The sequence below is a fragment of the Astyanax mexicanus genome, chromosome 9, assembly GCF_023375975.1.
Source record: "Astyanax mexicanus isolate ESR-SI-001 chromosome 9, AstMex3_surface, whole genome shotgun sequence".
Classification (NCBI taxonomy): Eukaryota; Metazoa; Chordata; class Actinopteri; order Characiformes; family Acestrorhamphidae; genus Astyanax; species Astyanax mexicanus.
In genome coordinates, this window is record NC_064416.1 from 36,362,732 (window position 1) to 36,384,823 (window position 22,092).

Sequence of the window (22,092 nt, forward strand, 5' to 3'; positions counted from 1 at the left end):
AAATAACCGTAAAAAAATACATTACAATATGCCCTAACGTTGCAGTAAAAAGATAAATGTACTGTTGATTTCAAGTTAGAATTTAAATCCATATTTTACTTTATATATACACAATTTGTGCCATATAAAGAAACTGTTTGCCATATAATCCATATAAATTACACTTCTTTTTCTTTTTTTATGAATTCAGTCTGTAATATAACAACTGATTTATTCCATATACATTTCGTTAAGGTTTGGCCATGAAGTATGAGGGTTTTATCATGAAATGAACATACTAATGTAACTATTTCACATCTAACATATATTCAAGAAGATTTGTTTATTAAAGTGTGCCGCTGTTAAATAAGTTTTGTAATCAAGTTAGTCTAATCTACAGACAGTTTAAATACAACAAATACTGTCAGATTAATATTTATTTTGTTAAATCCACAATGAATCTGCATTATGTAACACCATCTTGCATAAAATCAAATAATTACATCAAGGTCAAAGTTGTATTAAACATTTTATTGATCAATAAATTATTGATCCCGTAAACAAAATTCTGCTCTTTATTAAATGATTACAAAATAACAACAATAACAATTGTTTTGAAACTGCTCAGTATAACAGTAATGAAAATGTGCATCTTGCATAGACTCAAAACAATAACCTCAGTGACTCTAATCACTTGTTTTCGATTCCTGAAATTACTATAAAATTGCCATAAAATCACCTGGTTTGCTAAACAAAACCACTGACCTCATAAAACAGTGTAATATAAAACTTGTATCTATATAAACTATAGCAGCCATTTTCCAAGTAAAAGTACACTTACAGTGATTCTCAGAACTTCCAGTACTTTTTTGGTACAATTTTAACAACAATTTTAAGTCACTGTCCACAAAAAAACATATAGCTTCTTTTTTTGTTGATTTTTACATGCTGTGAAAAATGTCGGAGCAATATGTTCCAAAATCACCTGGGGGGTAAAAAATCTTTACATTAACCTACACTGGAATTAAGGCACATTTTTAGCCTCTCCTGTAAATCTACTCTTTTGGACATACTTCTTTTTCTTTGGACAGTGACAACATGGAACATACATTGTACCTTAACATATTGTCCATAAGGAATGTCTAGGTCCACTCATGGTCTGCAAGGTCAGCAATAAGAGTGAGGACTCTGGGATTGACAGGAAGTGCTTTCTTGTTTTTCTTCCACTGGACTTTGGTGCCTCTTTCGGGATTTATCGAGAAGAAACACCTTGATAAAAGTAAATAAATACATTAATTACCAAACAACAACAAAAAAAGACTGTGTTGATTGAAAGTTTCTCAACCCTTATTAATTAATATTATACAATTAAATATGAGCTTAAACCCAACGTTTCCTTAATATCTGATGATATATGCTGATCATAAGTTTTTGCACAAACTACAATCCTGTAGCCATTTCACACACTCTCTCTAATTTCTTACTGATTTTTTGTTAACTTTAATTTATAAATTAGGTTATTTTTACTTGTTTAATATATAAACAGAAACTGAACAGTCATAAAACAGGTGCCCAAATGTTTTAGAACAAAGAAATTATACCTTTGAAGGAACTCAAGTGTTGACCGTAGTTCCACTGGGTAGTGTATGTTGAAACAGTAGTAACTGCCAAACAGCAGACAGAAGGCAGGTACGAAAGAAGTGATGTGGTCGTTGACAACCTCTTGGTCGATGCTCAACATGAACATCCCAGCAGTAAAGCAGGATGACCCTAAAAAGATTAACAAGGCCAACAATAAAACAAATAAATAAACCTCAATAAAAAGGGATTAAATTAGAGTGAGTGTGTGAAATGGCTACAAATTTACATTTTGTGTAATAACTTGTATCTTATGAACAGCCAATCACTGAGCTTCATTAAGATTCCTTGAGTTCCTTTATAATGTGCAAACAGTAAAAACACTGCAAACTTATACATGACTTGTCTTTGCTTGCCAATGTGAGCTTTGCATCTGTTGAATGGTGAGCGGGGCAGAGAACTCTCTACAGTGTTTTGAAGTTGGACTGCTGTAGCCATTTCACACATTCCTCACTTTATACTAATACAATTGTACTTGCTAAATTGGACATAACAAATGCCATTTCTACACTGAATTTAGCCATTGGTTGAGCTTGGTACCAGGCAAATTAATGGTCAGTATCCATAAACTGTACAACATTACCTGTAACAATGTAAGCCAATAGTAGAATAGGCTGTCAATACACCAGCAGATTTAGAGAGTTTGGTTACACTTTTTGGGCTTTACTTACCACACACAATAATGCAGGGTGTTGCTGGCAGCTTCTCCATCTGAACCTCTCTGGCTAGGCATGTCTTATCGACATAATGAAACAGGTTATCCTCTTTTTCACCAAAATGAGCCAGTAAAAGAAGTACCATCTCGATGACATCTCCTGGACAACCATCCAATTGGCCTCTCTCAGTCTGAAACTTGATAAAAACATCCAGAACCTGTTTGTGTTTTGGTGCATCAACAGTTTTAAAGAAACTTAAGAGGCGTCGACACTTCTTGTCCACGTTGGCATGGAAGCACTCCATTAGACTGACACCAGTAAGTTCTTGGAAGTGTACTACCATTCCAGATTCCTTGAACAAAAAGGGCCACTCTTGGGTTAGTTGCCTTATGCTGGTCCCCTTGTTGATGTCTTTACGCTGTGTGTAAAAGGTGCATTGTACCAATTCTTTCACGTCGTCTGTACTGTAATTCATCTCTTCAAACATAGTCTTCATCTTTTCTTTTTTTTCTTGCTGACTATCCTCAGTCTCAGAGAGTGGCAAATATTTCAGCTCCCACTTTACACAGCCATATGTGTCTTGAACACTTGCTTTGTGCTCAGCTGGAATTTCCTCTGTGTCAGATCCATCTGAAACTGCCTTACGTTTTTTTATCTTTGATGTGTTGGGTCGTTTGACATTCTCAACTCGTGCCTGAAGTTGCTTGACCAGTGAATGATATCCAGATCCAACTACATCACCCTCAATTACATCTTGTAGCGATTTAGGATACTTGGCCACCATTCTTTTGCCTATCTCTGTAGTGTTGTGTTTGGTCGGGTTATTACACACCTTCATAATTTCAGAAACCACAATTCTAATCATCTCTCGTCGTAGCCGTGGACTAGGTCTTTTCTGTCTTTCCAGACTTTGCAGTAACTCTTCAGGGAGCTTTTGCCATGGTATTTGAAAACTGTCTGCCCAGCCTGGCTGAAAAGATGAACTGCCTCTTGGGGATGATGAGGTAGATGTGGTTGACAATGTTGAGGGAGAGGCAGAACGTGGAGTGGAGCATGCAGAAACTGGAGAGGGACATACCGAGGTTGGAGTTGGAGTGGCGGAATCTGTAACAGACATTTAAGCATTGAATAAGGTAATTTGCTGTTAAATTACTAACGTCTATGTCCTGGAGTGATCACAGTTTTTCACTGTTACACATTAACAGACTTACTGTTCTGCGCCCAGGAAACAACAAGTCTTCTGGCTTGTATTGGCTTCAGTGCTGGCAGCAAGTCTCCTTCTGTAATGTACTTCAGATCATCTGTGGTCTCTGCACCAAGTGCCTTCAATGTGTCTATAACTGAATTCAGAACTGCTTCAGGAAGATCAGGAAACACTGCAGTAATGGCACTGCTTATCTTCTGTATTTCTGATTCTGCCATATCTGTCAGATACACAAACACAAAAACACCTTTGTCCAACTGACATCTAAGTATCTACTGACAACACATTGTGCTTCAATGGGACTATCTGATATCCATTCTTCATGTAAGATGACAATGGCCACATGTCAATCAGGTCATTAATGTGTACACAATGCAATCTTCCACTTTCATTTTTCACAGAGTACATATGGTAGTGTGGAAGAAATTCCACTGAATATACTCTCATCAGAAAATGAAGTGCTGAACAATCTTTCACTACAATGAGAATGATTTCACCAAATTCTACTGAGTCGTCATTCCTAATGACAAAAAACTGTCCCTTCTTGTATGTTAATCCATTATACTGCACATCTCCAGAAATCTTTGCATTTATTTCAGTGAAGCCAAAGTGGCAGACTGCATCTTTAACTTGTTGACTGTAAAGCTCAGAGTAAAACGGTGAGCTGTTTTTTATTTGTAAGGATGGAGGACTCACTGAACCAGATGAAAGATAGGCTTGAAGCATCTGATGTCTTTCTGAAAGACTGAGACACAGATTTTTAAAGTTCTTCAAATGCCTTGCACATCTTTTAAAGTAACTATGTTTGCTCTCAAAGCGCATAGTCCATAATCGGATCAGTGGGCCAAATTTTAGAATCAATCCTGGATAGTGCCGTAAATAATGATGCTTTGGTCTCAAGTTGTTTTCTGGAAACAGTGACGTCCTTGAATCTAAATATTCTTGAATGAGGGCATCCAAGTAAGCAACTTGAGGCCTTGAAATTTTCTGAGCACAAACCAAATCAACAATGTCTTTCAGTTGTAGAGTTAACTGCCACACCTCATCTTGTGGATCCTGCACTCTGTCTCCAATTATTAGAGGCAACAGCCTTAGAAAATTCCAATTCTGTATAGCATGACCAGAGAGCCTAAGTGTTTTAGGACTGACCTCACATGGCTTGGAGGAAGCATCTGTGGATGAATATTTGAACTGTTTAATAGACCTGTTCAAAATGGAGTATGTGAACCATTTCTTTTTCTTCACAAAATACCTCAGGTAAAGTGCAACATCATAAGAGAGGACACCTTCAAAGAGGTCATGGCCAAGACAAGGGGGCAAACCAGGCAGACATACATCATAATGTTCCAAAGAATTAAAGACTGACCTGAACTTTATTCCTTGAACATCTGGCACATTTTCATCCTCTAACTGATCAACTGCAGACTTGTAACTTTCAGTGGTGCGCTCTGGTCCACATGAAGTTGGGTTACCTTGAAATTCAGTTCGAGAAATTAGACAGTATCTGCAGAAATATTCTGAGGAACTGAAATTTTCTGTAAATCCACCAACACAATGAGAGCCCAAGTTGTCTCCAGCAATGCAGTAAAGAGTTCCCTTAACAACGGTTTCATCTGCCATTGTTATCCCTGTCTCCTCCAGGACTTTCAAATCAGACACCAACTTGGAAAAAACGTTGGCATGGCCAAATTCTTTAAAGTCCTTCTCTCTACACAGCAAAACCAGCTGCATGTGATCAACATTTGATCGAACATGGGGGGGCAAATTTAGTAGTGAGAAGTACACACCCAATATTTTGTGCTTCTTTTTTGCAGAACCCAAAGGGTTCACCACCTCAAATGCATCCTGGTATAAGACCAGTTTAAGACAAGTTGGATTTTCCTGAAAAAAGGTGTTGGATTTAAACACTTTACCATCTTGGCTGTCACAGAGAACATCTGGCACGGAAACATCATTACAATCTACTGACATGAGCACCTGCCAAAAATTGGATTCTAGCATACTCTTCAAAGTGTTTAACACAGGAACATAATATGCAAATCTTTCTGTTCTGTTCTCATCTCTGCCTAAAAACATGCGCTTAGGTTCCACGTAATTAAACATTTTTTTAAAGCTCTGGGCTCTAGAGTATGCTGTTCTCATAGGTCCTGTGTGGCAAGCTGAGAACAAGTCAGATTCTTTCACTGTATCACAGATTTTTTCAATATCTTCATCTGATACTGACAAATCTTTCAGTAGCAAGTGTAATCTATTCAAAGTATAGGCCTGTCCCAATTCATGTATATTCTGAATCTCTTCAACAATGTTCTGAATAGTAGACGCTGGAATAAGATGCTGCCCCTGTAATTTTATGTAAAACATACACACATTTCTAAGAAACAAGTCACTGAAATTAGGCGCGTCCCCAAATGCTTCTTCTGCATGTGAAACACTGGCAGTTTCTTCTGCATGTGAAACACTGGCAGTTTCTTCTGCATGTGAAACACTGGCAGTTTCTTGGTGGGTAGCAACATTATGCTCACTTGTAGAAGGACATTCAATATTTGTATTTGTGAATGATTCACAAATCATATTTACAGAACAGTGTCTGTGTTTTCTAGACATGTGGGAAGTAAATGAAGATTTTACAGTGAACACAGTTTTGCAGCCTCTTACTGGGCAGCTCACAGCACGTCCCTCGACTAAGTGCTGCTTTAAGTGAGCAACCAATTCTTTGACTCCATCACACTGACGTTCACAAAGTGAAACTGTGCATTTAAGTGATGCTAAAGCAATACCCTGGGCAACGGAGGACGTGGCATTATGTTGGCGATAGAAGTGAGATTTTAATGCTCCATATCCAGAAAACACCTGCTTACAACCACTTTCAACACACTTGAAAATGCACCGTGGTTCATTGCGATGGAGCTTGCAATGTAGAACATACGCTTTTAGAGACTGAAACGATGCTCCACAGATGCAACACGAATACATGTTCAAACAGGCATGTATCTAACACAAAACGAACGCATTATCATTGCAATGTGGACTGAAATATGCTGAAGCATGCTTGGAAACGGGAACTGCTCATTGTAAGCACCACTAAGCCGAGACAATTCACACTAGCTTCTGTAGCTACCTTATTTAGCTTGATAGTTCACTTTAGTTTGCTAGCTAGCTAACATGGTATATGCTCTGGAGATGTTAACACAGCTGGGACACAAACACCTGAACAGTATCGTTTATATCACACAGAAATGTTTACCTCGTTAAAACAGACTTGACATGAACTGCAGAGCTCCATCAAGCACACACAGACATGTTATTCGAGAGGAGACCAGCCACTGACTGCAGCGTGAAGGAGAGTTGTCGTAACGCTGATCCTCCCGCCTTCCAACAAAAAGAGCCAATCAGCTTGTTGCTTTTGCAGAGATCGGAGGAACCCCACCCCCCCTCCCCCCGGCTGTAAATATTTGCGCAGGCGCAGTAGCCATAACAAGCCGAAAAAATCTAGTTTTTTGTGCTTTTTTTAAGACAAACGCTACAAACTGTTCATAAGGATTTTAACAGATTTTACTAGTGATGTAAAATATGTTGTTCAAATGATAATTACACCTTCAGACTAGAGTATATTGGTCTCTCCTCATTCAAACAGATAGGAGGCTGGTCTTGTATGAGTAGAAAAAACACAGCAAAAGTGACCGCCGAAACCGAAAGCGCTTATTGGACGGCGCCCACATGAGGCGACTGTTAGTATTCAAAATCAGGCGCGCTTTCTCTCCACAGCCTGTATTACAATTTGAAATGCATGTTGATACATTTCCTTACAATTCACTTAATTTCAGCTTGGAAACTAAAACAAAATGCATTTAAAACATTTATTTTTAAAAAAGTGATGTTTCAAAAAACCAAACAGTGTGAAACCAGTCCCTATTGCTGCCCACAATCTATTTACATATGAAAGTGATCTCAGATCAGCAGGAATAGTCCATTCAACAAATTTGATTTGATGTTGACCAAAGTACAATGAAAGAAATTTAAAAATGTAATACTTGCTTCTTCAAGATGCCATGAAACAGACAAAACATTCTATGGAAAACTTAAAAAAAGTTCATAAATTATTTTAATTATTTTAACATTGTACATTTTCCCACTGTGCGACTAATTAAAGGATTAACTTGTCTGTCTTATCTTAGCCCTTTCATGCATAGTGGTCACAGTATACCCATATTTGTTGTTTTGTGTCTAAGCTCATTTCTCTATGGGAAAAATGAACATTCTGTGGTAAAAAAAAAAAAAAAAAAAAGTGTTCAGAACCCTAAACGTTTTATTCTGTGTGTATTTTTCTCCAGAACACCACCGTATTCACTCAATTATAAGATCGTTTTAAGAGTCGTAATGAGATTTTTGCTTACTCTATGCTAAATGCTAGTGCGCACTGAAGCTAAGTTAGCAGGTTATTAAAACGGCTACAATCTGCTCGTATCACGTTTTGGATAATTATTCTTCTTCAAAGATGATCAATAAAGTATTGAAGTATTACTAGTAAAAGTATTATAAGAGGTAAAACTATATATTTGCAGTGCAGACTCTGTTAGAGCTTCTAAAATGCAGATAATAAGAGAAAGCGAGCAGCTAGCTCAGTGATTCTCAGTCAGAACCAAAGATCTATCTAGCTAGATGAAAATAAGGGTCTAAAAACTTAACATGTTTTTTTTTCAATTTAAACCTATTATGAGGAAAAAGCTTAATGTGGCTTAATGTACTAAAACACCAAGTGTCTTTTTTCTTTTATTAAGGATCTTCTGCAGTGTAAATGACATTACGTCCCCGCTTGAGAATCCAGATAAACACTAGCTTCTGCTGATAACTGCTTTTATGGTCCATGATAGTCAGAGAGGCTGAGAAGCTGCACATTCAGGAGGAAACATAATGCTACCCTGGTAAACAGGCTGGGTTGAGTAGCTTAGCCCTTGACCAGCAAAGCATATGACCAAATTTGAGTTTAATGGTTTAGATGGTCTGTTAGTATGACCCTGGTTGACCAGTTTGATTAGTGCTCATAACCATCTGATTCTCTAATTAAGCATGCTAATAGCACTGGGCTACACTGGTGAAGCAGGATACAGCACTTAAAGCTTGGTTCTGGAGTACCACTGTGCTGCTTGTGTCAGTGTTTCCTGCTGTAACACCCCTAGCAAGGGATTATTAATTGGATCAGATGTGCTGTAATTAAACAATAAACCTGTGGGCAGCATTGCTCCAGTACCAAGTTTGAGAACCACTGAGCTAGTCCATATGCACAACGGTCCAGAGTGGAGCTGGGCATAATCCACTGAACAAATGTCTGTTTGGGCGATGATTTAAACTCACATACACATTCATTCTGGCACTGGACCGTTGTGCCTTTGGCCAGATCCATTTATCTGATTTGGTGTTCTGGTTCAGATTTACTCACTGCTCACTTTCTGTTTAGTACATTAAACCGCATTAAGCCTTTTCCTTATAAAAGATTTAATGGGAAGAAAAGACTCTTCATCTTCATCTAGCTAGATAGAACCACTGAGCTAGCATCTTGCTTTCTCTTATCTGCTTTTTTGAAGCTCTAACAGAGTCTACACTGCATATTGATCATCTATGAAGAAGGATAATAATCCAAAACATGATACGATCACAGTACAGCACAGCTGTACATTTAATAGTGCGCTATAGCTAAGCTCCAGTTCTGTGACATCAGTTCAGTGCGCGCTAGCATTTAGCTTAGCGTTAGCAAAATTCACATTATAACTATGAAACTATCTAATAATTCAACAGATCCAGTGATATTTGGGAGAAAAATGTACACCGAGTAAAACGTATAAGGTTCTGAGCACATTTATTTACCACAAAATTTTATAGAGACAAGTTTTTGAAAGCCCCATTAATTTTGCCCATAGAGAATTCAGCTTTGACACAGAACTCCAAATATGGGAATGCGAGGACTACAGAATGGCAATGACTTCAGTGGTCTATGGCTGAAAGAAGTTCAAAAGACCTCCAGGGATTTCTGTAAAATTCTTTTATAAAAAAACACCTCAGGTAATAATTATTCAACAGCCTTTAATTTTCCATTTTCCAAGTTTCCAAGTTTCGGTTTCCAGTCATTAGGTTGTTAAAGCAGTACTTGTGAACTGTCAAATAAATGCTGTGTACTGAATAAACACATGAATAGCTCTTAAATGATTACTTACAAAAATCTTATGAGACAGAAAACCATGTTGTCATAAATCAATAATTCAACGGTTAAAACATATTTTATTGATTTGCAATTGTTCTACGCATAATGGTTTCTGTATTGAACTGTGAAAAAAGCCTTGTAAAATATATATTACTTATTTTGTAAAAAGGGCAAAAAATCACAATGTTGACTGTTTTTTGTGACCTGCATATTAATGGTGAAAAGAATATTATTCATGACAAATAAATGTAGAAATTACAGTTTTAGCCGTTATCCAAATAATATGGAAATTTATTAATGGCTTGTATATTTAACAGTAAAAAAAAATATTATTCACAAAAAATGAATGAAGAGATTACGGTTTTGCCTGTTGAGTAAAAATACGGAAATGTAATAATGGCTTGTATATTTTACAGTAAAAACATGTTTCATTCACAAAAAAAGAATGTAGAAATTATGGTTTTGCCTGTTGAGTAAAAATACGGAAATGTAATAATGGCTTGTATATTTTACAGTAAAAACATGTTTCATTCACAAAAAAAGAATGTAGAAATTACGGTTTTGCCTGTTGAGTAAAAATACGGAAATGTAATAATGGCTTGTATATTTTACAGTAAAAACATGTATCATTCACAAAAAAAGAATGTAGAAATTACGGTTTTGCCTGTTGAGTAAAAATACGGAAATGTAATAATGGCTTGTATATTTTACAGTAAAAACATGTTTCATTCACAAAAAAAGAATGTAGAAATTACGGTTTTGCCTGTTGAGTAAAAATACGGAAATGTAATAATGGCTTGTATATTTTACAGTAAAAACATGTTTCATTCACAAAAAAAGAATGTAGAAATTACGGTTTTGCCTGTTGAGTAAAAATACGGAAATGTAATAATGGCTTGTATATTTTACAGTAAAAACATGTATCATTCACAAAAAAAGAATGTAGAAATTACGGTTTTGCCTGTTGAGTAAAAATACGGAAATGTAATAATGGCTTGTATATTTTACAGTAAAAACATGTATCATTCACAAAAAAAAGAATGTAGAAATTACGGTTTTGCCTGTTGAGTAAAAATACGGAAATGTAATAATGGCTTGTATATTTTACAGTAAAAACATGTATCATTCACAAAAAAAGAATGTAGAAATTACGGTTTTGGCTGTTATCTAAATAATACGGAAATGTAATAATGGCTTGTATATTTAACAAAGAAAAAAATTATTATTCACAAAAAAATAATGTAGAAATTACGGTTTTACCATTTATCCAAAAAATACGGAATATTTCTGTTATAAACACAGTGCAAGAGAATTTTACGTTGAAATAATGTATTTTTTCCAGAGAAAATGTGTAAAAATTAGTGTATTGGATGATATATGAATTTACGGTATTTTGTTGTTACCGAAACAGTATTTAGCCTTTTTAGCGTTTACAGTCTTTTACTGTCATGGTTTGACAGTTTTTCACCGTAAATTCTACTGACATTTTTTACAGTGTACCCTTACTTCTAACAGCTCTGGAAACACTCTGAGATACAGTCTTCTTCACCAAGTTGGAGTTGAGAAGTTACAAATGAGTCTGCATTAGGCAGTGGGATGAATTGAACATCACTGGAAGGCTTTAAAAGAATTTGTTAGTGGCATATGGTCATGCTGAGTCTCCTTCTGTCACTGATAATGTTAATAAATGTCTTTTGTCTTTATTTATTAATTTCACTATCATCCATCACAGAAAACAGTTTCGGGAAACATGCACACCCTTTAGACTTTCAATACAACACACAATCTGGAAAGTATTTTCATAACAACACTTATATTTGGATGTTTATTTAGTGTTAGTTAATTATTAAATGTTAGAATACCTGAAATAACCCAGAGCATGGGACAATAATTGTCACTCCTGTCCACTCCTGTTTACTCCTTCCACACTCCACTCTACCTGCAATCTCCAGCCTCTGGACTACGATACCCAGAATGCACCTTACCATCACTTCATCATGTGATCACATGACACTGTATGCGGCACAATCAGGAAGTCAGTCACCAGAATATTGAATTCACTTGTTTACCCCACTATAAATACACCCTTACTCTACACACTCCTCGCTGAGTATTGTTTGTTTTATACATTTTACAAAGTGTTATCCATTGCTTGTGTTGACGCTTTTGTGTGTTTTTTTTTTTCTTATTTTTTTAACCCTGATTTTAACCTACCCTCTGATATTGCCTTGCTGTGTTAGACCCTTGGACTGTCTTTGATAATTTATATATTCAACCTTTAATGATGTTTACTGGTGTTGATCCTGCTTGTTCTGACTACTCTTTGTATCACCCCTTTATCTAATAAAGTATGTCCAGTCATGACACAATACTCGGCCACTGAACAGAGAGCAGATGCAGAGCTCCTGCCCAGTTTTAACAAGTCGTCAACCCTGGAACATATTGGAGCATGCTTCTTGCACTAATGTGGTGTGTAACCATTCCACAAAATTAACACCCAAAAGCTTTGTTCTCAATGTCTCTATTACTTGCAAAACTGGTGTTTTTTTGTGTCCCAGCGCTTGTAGATTCTGGGTCGGTGGGTAACTTTATCAACACTGACCTGGCCCAGGCGAAGTGCATCTCCACCAAGTTGATGCATCGTCCCATCTCCATCCGCACTGTGGATGGGAACAGTCAAAAGAAAGATCACATCCTAGTCTCCCTACTGTCAACATAATTGTTTAGTATTAGACAAACTAGCTATTCACTCCACTTTGGCTTAAAGTCCTGACTTTGTTGATTCTCCTGTTTTTCCCCTTTAATATTTAGATTTTTTGGAAGTGCTTAGTAAGACGAATGGCACTAAATTGTCTCCTCATTGTCCTTATGACTGCTCCATAGATTTGATAGAGGGCCAAAGCCTGTGTTTACCCCCTCTCTCATGACAAAGAACAAGGAGGAGTAGGTTAGTGAGGCACTCATACTGGTTTTATTCGGCCGTCCAAATCCCAAGTTGGCTCTGGGATCTTCTTTGTTAAGAATAAGGATGGTGGATTGAGGTCCTGCTTCAATTACCATAGTTTTAAAGGCATTACTTGTGAGCAGTGTTGGGAGTAACGGCGTTACTTTTTTTCAGTAACGAGTAATCTAACTAATTACTATGACTGTAACTATAACGCCGTTACCATTTCAGACACCCCGTTACTGCACGTTACTTTAGCCATGAACTTTTTTTTTAACTTCGCTTTGCCCTGGTTAACCCCTCCTCTTTCCGGTGAACTTGAGCTTCTGGCCGCTGTGCCTGTGGTTTGGCGTGGTGAAGTGAGGCACAATTGTGACGATTTGCGTGCTCTAATCAAATCAGTGATTGCCTTGGACAGACCAAGTTCCGAATTAAGGACGTTAAGCTCTTTTTAGCTGCTCCGGTTTATGAGGTGCTGCTGCTTTCTCTTTTAGAGCTTAGATTCTCTGCCCGAACCCGACCTGACCTGAGGACCGACCCGAAATCGGGCTCCTATTTTTATTTTATATAAAGCTCTGGTGTGATAATCACAATGTTGCTAAGTAATCAATTATTATTGTTCACTAAAGCGAACGAAATAGCGAAAACTGAAAGTGAAAAAACATTTGTGTTAACTGAATCTAATAAAAACGGTAATTAAATGGAAAAAACATAACTATCTCGAACTGTATTTTGTGTTTATAAAACTAACTAAAACAAACTGAAATTACTGATAGAATACCCTCATTTTTGTGTTTAATTTATTTATAAGCGCTGTTGTACAGCGGAGTTGTACAGCGGGCGGTGTTGTGCCGAGCGCGCGGCACCTCGTGGTCCGTTAGTTCTTGTGTAAAGCGCTCGCGCTAGCCGCAAAATACGACAGAAAACACTGAGAAACTGCAGAACTATGTATGGGATTACAATATGAGCGCCAGGCAGATGAAAGAGAAACAGGAGATACAGTGTGTGAGAACATTTACCTGAGTAGCTCTTACCAGAATTCTCTCTCTCTCTCTCTCTCACGTTTCTTAGATTGATCTCTGATGTGAAAACTAATAAACACTAGCAAGCCCACCCTAAAAACTTACTGAACAGAAAAAATAAAAACAAAATAAAATTAAACTATACTAAAAATGTAATCATGTAGCTCTGGGCGCACGTGAACTCCTCTGCGTTTGACTTGCAGCGCTGTGTGTAGCTGTTCTTAAAAATCATTTAAATTAAATAATAGTTCTATGCTTCTATGTTACAGTGTTAATTAACATAATTCTGATCATATTTCGCTCATTTAAACAGCCCGAAAACAGACAGGGCTCATAATGACAGTTCATAGTTCGGGTTGGGTCGGGCTCGGGCAGAACGTGCACGGGTCGGATTTTTTGGGCCCGATCTAAGCTCTATTCTTTTTTGGTGAAGCTGTTATATTAATACCATTTTAACGGTCATTAGATTGTTGTTTTTGTCCATTATTTTGTTTTATATATATATATATATATATATATATATATATATATATATATATATATATATATATATATATATATATATATATATATTTCCTTTGAGTGTGGCTTGGTTTGTTTAATTTCATCCCCAGACGTGTTTTTCCGTTTTTTCCATTTTTTTCAGTATTACAAGTTTTAGTCATTTTCTTTGGTTGTGTGGAGAATTTCGTTTTGTTTTTTTGAAATTCGTTAGATTATATTTTTGTCAACATTTTGGGTTTATTTTCGTTTGGTTTTTTTTTTAATAATTTTTAATTTTTAATTGATTTCCTTTTTTTTGACGGGCGAATAATAAAAAGTAACGCTATAGTTACTTTTACTGGTAACTAATTACTTTTATAGTGGAGTAACTCCGTTAGTAACTCAGTTACTTTTTTGGAGAAGTAACGAGTAACTATAACTAATTACTTTTTCAAAGTAACGTGCCCAACACTGCTTGTGAGTTCGCTTATCTGCTTCCCCTAATTACAGTTGCCCTTAAACAGCTACGAGGCACATCCTATTTCTCCAAGCAGAAGATTGATATGAAACTCCTCTCATTTAAGACAATTTTATTACTCGCTTTAGTTTTAGCTAAACGAGTAAGTGAGCTCCAGGCTCTGTCAATCCATCCGGCCTGCATACATTTCAGTGTGGATGGCTCTAAGGTGGTGTTGCGACCCAACCCAGCCTTTGTACTGAAGGTATGGGATGCTGCTTATACATGTACCACTCTGGAGCTTAAAGCCTTCCATCCTCCGCCCTTCTCATCTGAGGAGGAGCGGCGGCTTCATTGTCTGTGTCCTGTCAGAGCTTTACGTACGTATAGTATAGACAAGTCTAAAGAGTTCAGGGACTCTGACCAATTATTTGTCTCATGGACCGTCCCCCGCCAGGGTAAACCTGTTTCTTCTCAGCGCTTGTCCCATTGGATGGTGCAAGCCATCAGCTTAGCGTATGAAGCCAGAGGCCAGCAGGCCCCATTAGGCCTAAGGGCCCACTCCACCAGGGGCATGGCTGCTTCTTAAGGGTGTCTTATTACAGGACATTTGTGCAGCTGCCAGCTGGGCTTCGCCGCACACCTTTGCCAGATTCTATCGGCTTGACGTCACTGCAGCACCAGTGGCACACTCTGTGCTCAGTGTAGCAAGATAGTTAAAAGATTGGCAGAGCTGGTCATGCATTCTGTATAGGTCAGAACATCATTATTTAACCATTTCTAGGCAGGCAGCACGGCTTCGGAAGGCATGCAATACGGGAGTTGTCTATATCACTCCCATAGTGAGATACAGAGCGAATGTTGAAAGAGAACGTCCGGTTACTTGCGTTTAGGGGGATGCTTTGGACACGAGCCTCGGAGTGGGGCTGTTTCAGTGTAGTGGGTCTCTTCCTAAGCCTTACCCCATAGCTTTCTTTCCGCCTGAACTTACAGCTGCAGAAAGCAATTATGGTAACGGTGACCAAGAACTCCTAGCTGTCAAGATAGTCTTAAAGAATGGTTTTATTGGTTGGAGGGGGCTGTACATTCTTTCACAGTCCTCACCAGTCATAAAAATGCAAAGTATCTCAAAACTGTCATACGCCTTAGTCTCCGACAAGCCCGCTTATCTCTATTTTTCTTTGTGGGAGTTGAATGACTCAGAATGCACTACAGACTACGATACCCAGAATGCACCTCACACTGACTTTACTTTATCATGCGATCACATGACACTGCACATGGCACTACCAGGAAGCCAATCCCCTGAGTATTGAATTCACCTGTTCAGACAGCTATAAATGTACCCTCACTCCCCACACACCTTACCAAGTATTGTTTGGTGTATCCACTTTACAAAGCGTTATCCATTGCCTGCTCGTTCTGACTACTCTTTGTATCACCCCTTAATCTAATAAAGTCTGTTTATTTCATCTGCTCGTGTCCTGTCCAGTCATGACAATATTATATTCATTGTCTGGAAACTTTGTAAATACATTGCATTCCACAACCTTCACAGGTCCCAGCGACAAATAGTAGCAGCGCTTTTATTTGAGGTACTTTAAAACTGTATGTTTTGTACATATACTTTATATTAAGACTTTTTACAGTATGTTTGCATATCATGCAGCCTTACCTATGTCCTTTGGTATCTCTCAATGCAAATGCCTGTTTTTTTGTGTAAAATCTCTTAAAAATCCTCAAGGAAAAAAATGTGAAAGAAAATAAATATCATTCATTTTTATATTTTGACATGATTTTTAGCAATAAAAAAACAAGAAAAGGCTTAAAAGTGCTATTGATTTTAGAGCAGACGGGTTAAGAGGAAAGCAAAAATTGTATTAACCTTGTGTACTATGGCATCATGACATTTTCATGAGAATTGTTGAGTACATTTTGCTTGTGTTTTCAAGATATTTATTTTTTACTTAAGTTATGTATAATTCTATTATACATTATTAAATGTATGCATGTGTTTATTTTACTAAATATAGCAAGAACACATTTTAGTATCATGTAACCATTATGGGGAAACATACTAGTACTTGACAGTGCTGTGGTATTCAAAATCATTATACAGAATGCCACTATCACTGGGGTGCCCAATTCTGGTCCTATGATCCTTCAGCCTGCAAAGTTAAAGGTCCAACTCTATTCTAACACACATGATGTAAATGATAACAATAAGTGGCATATGAACGTTATAATCACGTTGATTGGAACAGAACTCCAGGATGGTAGACCTGTAGGACCGGAACTGAGCACACTAAATGCACAAAATGAAAAAGATTATACACACATTTTGTACATAGAGGGAACACAGTCTAACTATGTTAGCTAACTTTTTATAGTCTCTCTTGTTGTTTTTTCTTGTGTGAAATCTCTGTATCGACTTATTTGGCCATCATGTTCTTCTTTGTGTTCCTCTCTGGCCTGAGTAAGATAATGTAACACTTTGGGGCAAAGATGCACAGTAGAAGTCCGTAACTTGAAGCCAGAATGGCAAAGACCTCCACAGCCACAGTGTATCTGCCAGGAGAGCTGACGTATGCTGGAACAAAAGTGATCCACACAGCACAGAAGATCAGCATGCTGAAGGTGATGAATTTGGCCTCATTGAAATTGTCTGGAAGTTTTCTTGCGAAGAAGGCCAACAGAAAGCAGATGGATGCCAGCAATCCGATGTAGCCCAGAACCAGGGAAAAGCCCACCACAGAGCCCACCGCACAGAGGAGCACTATACGGGCTCCCAGCTCACCTCCTGCAGTTTCTGTGGGTAGAGGTGGTGCCAGTGCCAGCCACACCACACAGATCCCCACCTGCACCATTGTACAGAAGAAGATACCTGCTCTCTGCTGAAGAGGACCAAAGTACTTCATTAAGTTTGATCCAGGCAGAGTTGCTCTGAATGCAACCAGAACCACCACGGTCTTACTGAGCACACAGGCCAGACACACCACAAAACTGATCCCAAACAGAGTATGACGCAGCATGCAGGACCAAGGGACTGGACGGCCAATGAAAGCCAGAGCACACAGGAAGCAGAGTTTAAGTGAGAGCAGCAGCAGAAAGCTCAGCTCTGAGTTATTGGCGCGGACCAGGGGTGTATCTCGATGACGATAGAAGGCAGCAAGGACTGTTCCAGTAAGTGCTGCCCCAGCAACAGACAGTGCAGCGAGGATGATGCCCATGTCGTCTTGAAAAGACAGGAACTCCTCTGTCATCGGGATGCATTCTGTCCGATCAGTGTTGGACCAGAACCGTTGAGGACACTTCATGCACTCTGTGGAGTCTAGAAAAAACAGAATTAAGCAGAATGGGGGAGGTATCTTAACATTTCAGCTGATCAGACAGTTGGATTAAGTTGATTTAACTATCTTTGTTACATAGTGTTAAATTAACCATTCTGATGGTTATGAAACACTACCAGTAGCATTGCTGATCTCCCCCGCTGCACAGTGAATACAGTCAAAGCAGCAGATCGGCTTTCCTTTCTGCACAGCCTTCCTGCTACCCGAGGGACAGCTTTCACTGCACACAGACACCGGCACCTGTACAGCAATGAGAGAAGTCTCCATTTTTTTTTACATAATGCACATTTTACACTTAACTCCTCTTTTCTACATGTATCAAAAGATACAGAATTTTTGGGGTATCTTCATATCTTCTAAATTATATGTTATTTGTTTTGAACATACATATGAACTTAACATATATATGTAAGAATGCAACAAATATGGATTTCAATTCAATTTTAAATGAGGGTTTGGCTGGGCCATATAATAAACAAAAAAAACAGATCCTTTATTCTGTTTTTATGTGAAAATAACACATCCATATTCTTTTAACACAGGTCTGTATTGTGATGTGTCATCAGTCACTATGTATTTCACAGAGAATGATATGCATAAGTGATTCCTATTAGTTAGCCCAGCAAAGCTTTTTTTTATCAATAAATAATTATGAGGTGGGTAAACATTGCACAAGAAAGACTTTACACAAGTGATCTTTATAAATAACTGTATTATACAGATTTATTCACTGTATTCTTACCTTTTTACCCCAGCCTCCTCCCCAGACCACATTCTGTATGTTTAGTTCAAGATCTTTATCTGGTCCTCTCGAGGAATCAAAATTGCCAACTTTGACAAACTCTACTTTTCCTTCAGACCCAATTTGCCAGTTAACAATGTCATATGAACCAGTTGGATCCCCATTGTCATCAAAATAGACACGTTCTCCTGTTGGTGTTGTGAACTTAACTGCCCTTATGTAGTACAGAAGCTGCCAAGAAGATAAGTTATTTAGTATATTATTATTATTATTGTATTTGGATTCATAGAGGACATTGTGATTGTCCTGAATGAATTTTCTTTGTACCTGTTCAGGAATGATTGGTTTTATCTCAGGACACTCTCCATTCTTAAATGGACCTTTACCCGGCACACAGTCCAACATGTCTTGAATAGCATGTGCAACAGCATACACAGCCTTATAAACAGCATACATGCCATCAAATCCAGCTGACTGTACTTGGACATTTCCCAAGTTTGTGCACTGTGGTCTTGAAAGGCTTGACTGGTTTTCTTTGTCAAATTTGCAACCAAATGACTCCTCCCAAACATTTTGTTCTAGCTCCTCTGTTGGGTAATGCTCTGAGGTGACATTAGTCAAATAGGAGCTCAAACCTTGGACCTCATCACTTCGTATGGCTATTCCAATAGTGCCCACTAACGTGAAGCCGCTCCATGTAGTGTAGTAGCCTGCGGTACTCCAGGCTGTAGGAGCAATCCACTGCTTATCTGTGACATTCCTCTTAACTGCTTCTCTCAGCAGTGCCTCTGATTCTGCAATGATGGCCAAAATCACCACCACCTGAGCCTTGGAGCTCTGGATTTTCTCTACAATTTGTCCAAGCTTGCTTACTGTGTATGTTTTGGGGATAATCTCCATGTAGGCCATGCACACGTCTGAACCCTGCACTTCATTCACTAACAGCTGTGCACTAGTTTCCCCATAGGCATCATCTCCGTAGATAACCCCCACCCAGGACCAGCCCACCTGCAGCAGCAGGTGAGCAATGACTTTAGCCTGGAAGGCATTGCTGGGAATAGTGCGCATGAAAGTGGGGAACCTTTTGCGGTCACTGAGACATGCACAGGAAGCATAGTAGCTGACCTGGGGACATGAAGCATAGAGAAAAAGAGAACAGAGTCTATCTATGAATTACAATTAATCTGTCAATATATATGAAATTTTAAATATTTGTCTTGAAATTAACTGTTAGTTAAATATAAATACAAAAAAGTAGTAAAAGTAGTTAAAGTAAATTTTAATAAATAAATAATAATATTAATTAATAAAATGAATTAAACATATCTGAAATTATTTTGTTAAAATTACAGTTTGCCATTTACCAATGGGATGCCAAAAACACCTAGTGTATCAGCCAGCACTATTGAAGAAGCTGAGAGAGTATCACCAATAATGACAGGCACAGTGGGAGCCCTGGTACACTCTTCTCCAGACACAACCTTCACATTCCCTGTCACTAGCGACAGAGCAGCACTCAGAGCACTGGCCTCACTCAGGCATGAGTCTGCAACCAAGTAGCCCAGTGTGAGATTGGGCAACAGGTTCGGGTCCTGGTTGATTTCCATTACTGTGAAAATCATTGTCTGTAGCCAGAGGTATAAGCGCAGGTTAACACTAAAACAGAAAGAAATGTTTGGAACATTATATCCTTTGTAAAGACCTAAAACACCCATATATGTACAACTTACAATGCAAAATTCTGAAATGTCTTGAAAAGGGAAAATATTACGCATACTCACCTTTGACACAGACCTGCTGGTACTCTTTCCGTGAATTTACGATCAGGTACTGGGCCTTTAAAATGAACAGGGAATAGCCCTCCAATGATCACATCTCCGTCTTTATACAGGCTTCCTGAGATGCATCTGCTCTGCAGCTGTGTACAAGACAGTCCCAAAGAGTGCACCCAGACTGGTCCAACCAGGAATCCTATTGCCCATAGCCATGCATCCACTGCCATCCCCTAACAAGAAAGGGACAGAGATAGTGAGTGAAAAGAAAGGGAGAAGGAATGCAGTGCCCTTCATATTCAGAGAGAGGAAGACCCTGTTTAATACAGGAAAATTTGCCCACAGCAAAATTAGGTAATTGGGGCAACTCCAGGTGGAGTAATGTTCCTGCCCCTAATTAGTATTTAATAAATTGTTGTTGTTTTTTAACTATTTATACAGGAATGAGTGGACATAACCCGTGGCCTTGTAGATTTTGGAATGGCTAAGTGTGTTCCCTGACCTATTTGTTTTAGGAAATTTCTGAAAAGTTGGGCATTTAAAACAAAATCTGTATATTTTTCATTTAGATTTATTTCATTGCAGACAGCATGTGACATGACCTGGTGTTCCTTTCCAGCAACTGTGAAGGTCACACTGTCCCCGAAATAATTTGGTGAAGGCAACTGTTCTGTGAGATCATTTGTTTGGGTACTTAAGGGCTGTGCATCTTTCTGTAGGTGAGAAGTCTTGAAGTTCATACAGCCTGTTTTAAGTTGTTTATTTCTCTTCATATCGTTTAATTATTCTTTAAGTTACCTGTTTCTAGCCCCTTTTTTATTTTGGGCACATTTTTTTTTGGACTGGTTCAGGACTTGTTTTTGCACTTTGCCATTCTTCCACATGTGGAACAAATGCAAAAGCAATGAATAATCAGACTATTAACTATGAGATTTTCACAGTATAATAACAGAATGATAACAATAAACAGCATTAAAAGCATAAGTACTTAGTTTTGTATTAAGCCTACATTTACGTTGTCATGTGCATCCAGCAAGGCCATACACTTAGACCACCTCGCTTCCCCTGTTTTGCAGAAAGATGCTTTATTGGGGACTGACTACTCCTGCCGACTTCCTTGGGGCTTTGAGGTGGTGGTCTGGCTGTAATCCTGGGCAGTAAAAGATACAGGTTGAGGATAATGTGTACAGTAACTAATGTGAATATTAGTAGGGAAGAAAATCGCTCTTTAGCGACGACTGGAGAGACACTGAACCTCACGCTGTACATATGGTCTCATATATTTAATAGAGAAATGGCCAAAAGTGTCCTGAAATGTTTCAAGAAAATGAAATGTTTCTTATAGAAATGTATTGCAACTACACATTTTGTTAAACACATGTTTATTACTTTTGTGTGCATTGGAACACACAAAAAAAAAATTCACACAAAACTCCAAAAATGGGTTGGACAAAATTATTGGCACCCTCAACTTCATATTTGGTTGCACACCCTTAACTGGAATTTTTGACCACTTTTTTTGTAAACAGCATTTGTTTGTTTTTTTTTTTCATTTTGACGGGTGCCTCTCCCAACAGCAATGTTAAGATAGTGTTTAATAGGATTTAGATCCAGACTCATTGCTGGCCACTACAGAACTCTCTAGCACT

The 22,092-nt window shown here is 38.1% G+C and overlaps 2 protein-coding genes across 4 annotated transcripts; both read right to left on the reverse strand.

Moving 5' to 3' along the window:
- Positions 1 to 489: 489 nt before the first annotated feature.
- Positions 490 to 6,880, reverse strand: LOC125804594 (uncharacterized). Of its 3 annotated transcripts, XM_049483641.1 has the most exons (6): positions 6,722 to 6,880; positions 4,844 to 4,949; positions 3,485 to 3,697; positions 2,289 to 3,377; positions 1,581 to 1,749; positions 490 to 1,248 (listed from the first exon to the last, which is right to left on the reverse strand). In XM_049483641.1, exons 3-6 carry the CDS (start codon positions 3,693 to 3,695, stop codon positions 1,122 to 1,124), a joined length of 1,596 nt encoding a protein of 531 aa, XP_049339598.1. In that variant the 5' UTR covers positions 3,696 to 3,697; positions 4,844 to 4,949; positions 6,722 to 6,880; the 3' UTR covers positions 490 to 1,121. The 3 variants fall into 3 exon arrangements, 2 of the variants coding, with proteins under 2 accessions (XP_049339598.1, XP_049339599.1); XR_007440716.1 differs by lacking the exon at positions 6,722 to 6,880 and having other exon boundaries at positions 4,844 to 6,694; XM_049483642.1 differs by lacking the exon at positions 4,844 to 4,949.
- A 9,693-nt stretch (positions 6,881 to 16,573) lies between these two features.
- On the reverse strand, positions 16,574 to 20,732 carry LOC103034808 (extracellular calcium-sensing receptor-like). Its single transcript, XM_007231525.4, has 6 exons — positions 20,453 to 20,732; positions 20,036 to 20,327; positions 18,999 to 19,796; positions 18,672 to 18,902; positions 18,046 to 18,169; positions 16,574 to 17,910 (listed from the first exon to the last, which is right to left on the reverse strand). Exons 1-6 carry the CDS (start codon positions 20,671 to 20,673, stop codon positions 17,012 to 17,014), a joined length of 2,565 nt encoding a protein of 854 aa, XP_007231587.3. The 5' UTR covers positions 20,674 to 20,732; the 3' UTR covers positions 16,574 to 17,011.
- Positions 20,733 to 22,092: the final 1,360 nt, after the last annotated feature.

Coding starts and splice junctions, on each gene's coding strand:
- LOC125804594 (XM_049483642.1), bottom strand. CDS start 3,695: ATGGCAGAATCAGAAATACAGAAGATAAGCAGTGCCATTACTGCAGTG. Junction 3,378..3,484: donor TGTTTCCTGGGCGCAGAACA/GTAAGTCTGTTA, acceptor TGTCTGTTACAG/ATTCCGCCACTCCAACTCCA. Junction 1,249..1,580: donor ACACTTGAGTTCCTTCAAAG/GTATAATTTCTT, acceptor ACTTTTATCAAG/GTGTTTCTTCTCGATAAATC.
- LOC103034808 (XM_007231525.4), bottom strand. CDS start 20,673: ATGGCAGTGGATGCATGGCTATGGGCAATAGGATTCCTGGTTGGACCA. Junction 20,328..20,452: donor CCAGCAGGTCTGTGTCAAAG/GTGAGTATGCGT, acceptor TTTCTGTTTTAG/TGTTAACCTGCGCTTATACC. Junction 19,797..20,035: donor GTGTTTTTGGCATCCCATTG/GTAAATGGCAAA, acceptor TCATGTCCCCAG/GTCAGCTACTATGCTTCCTG.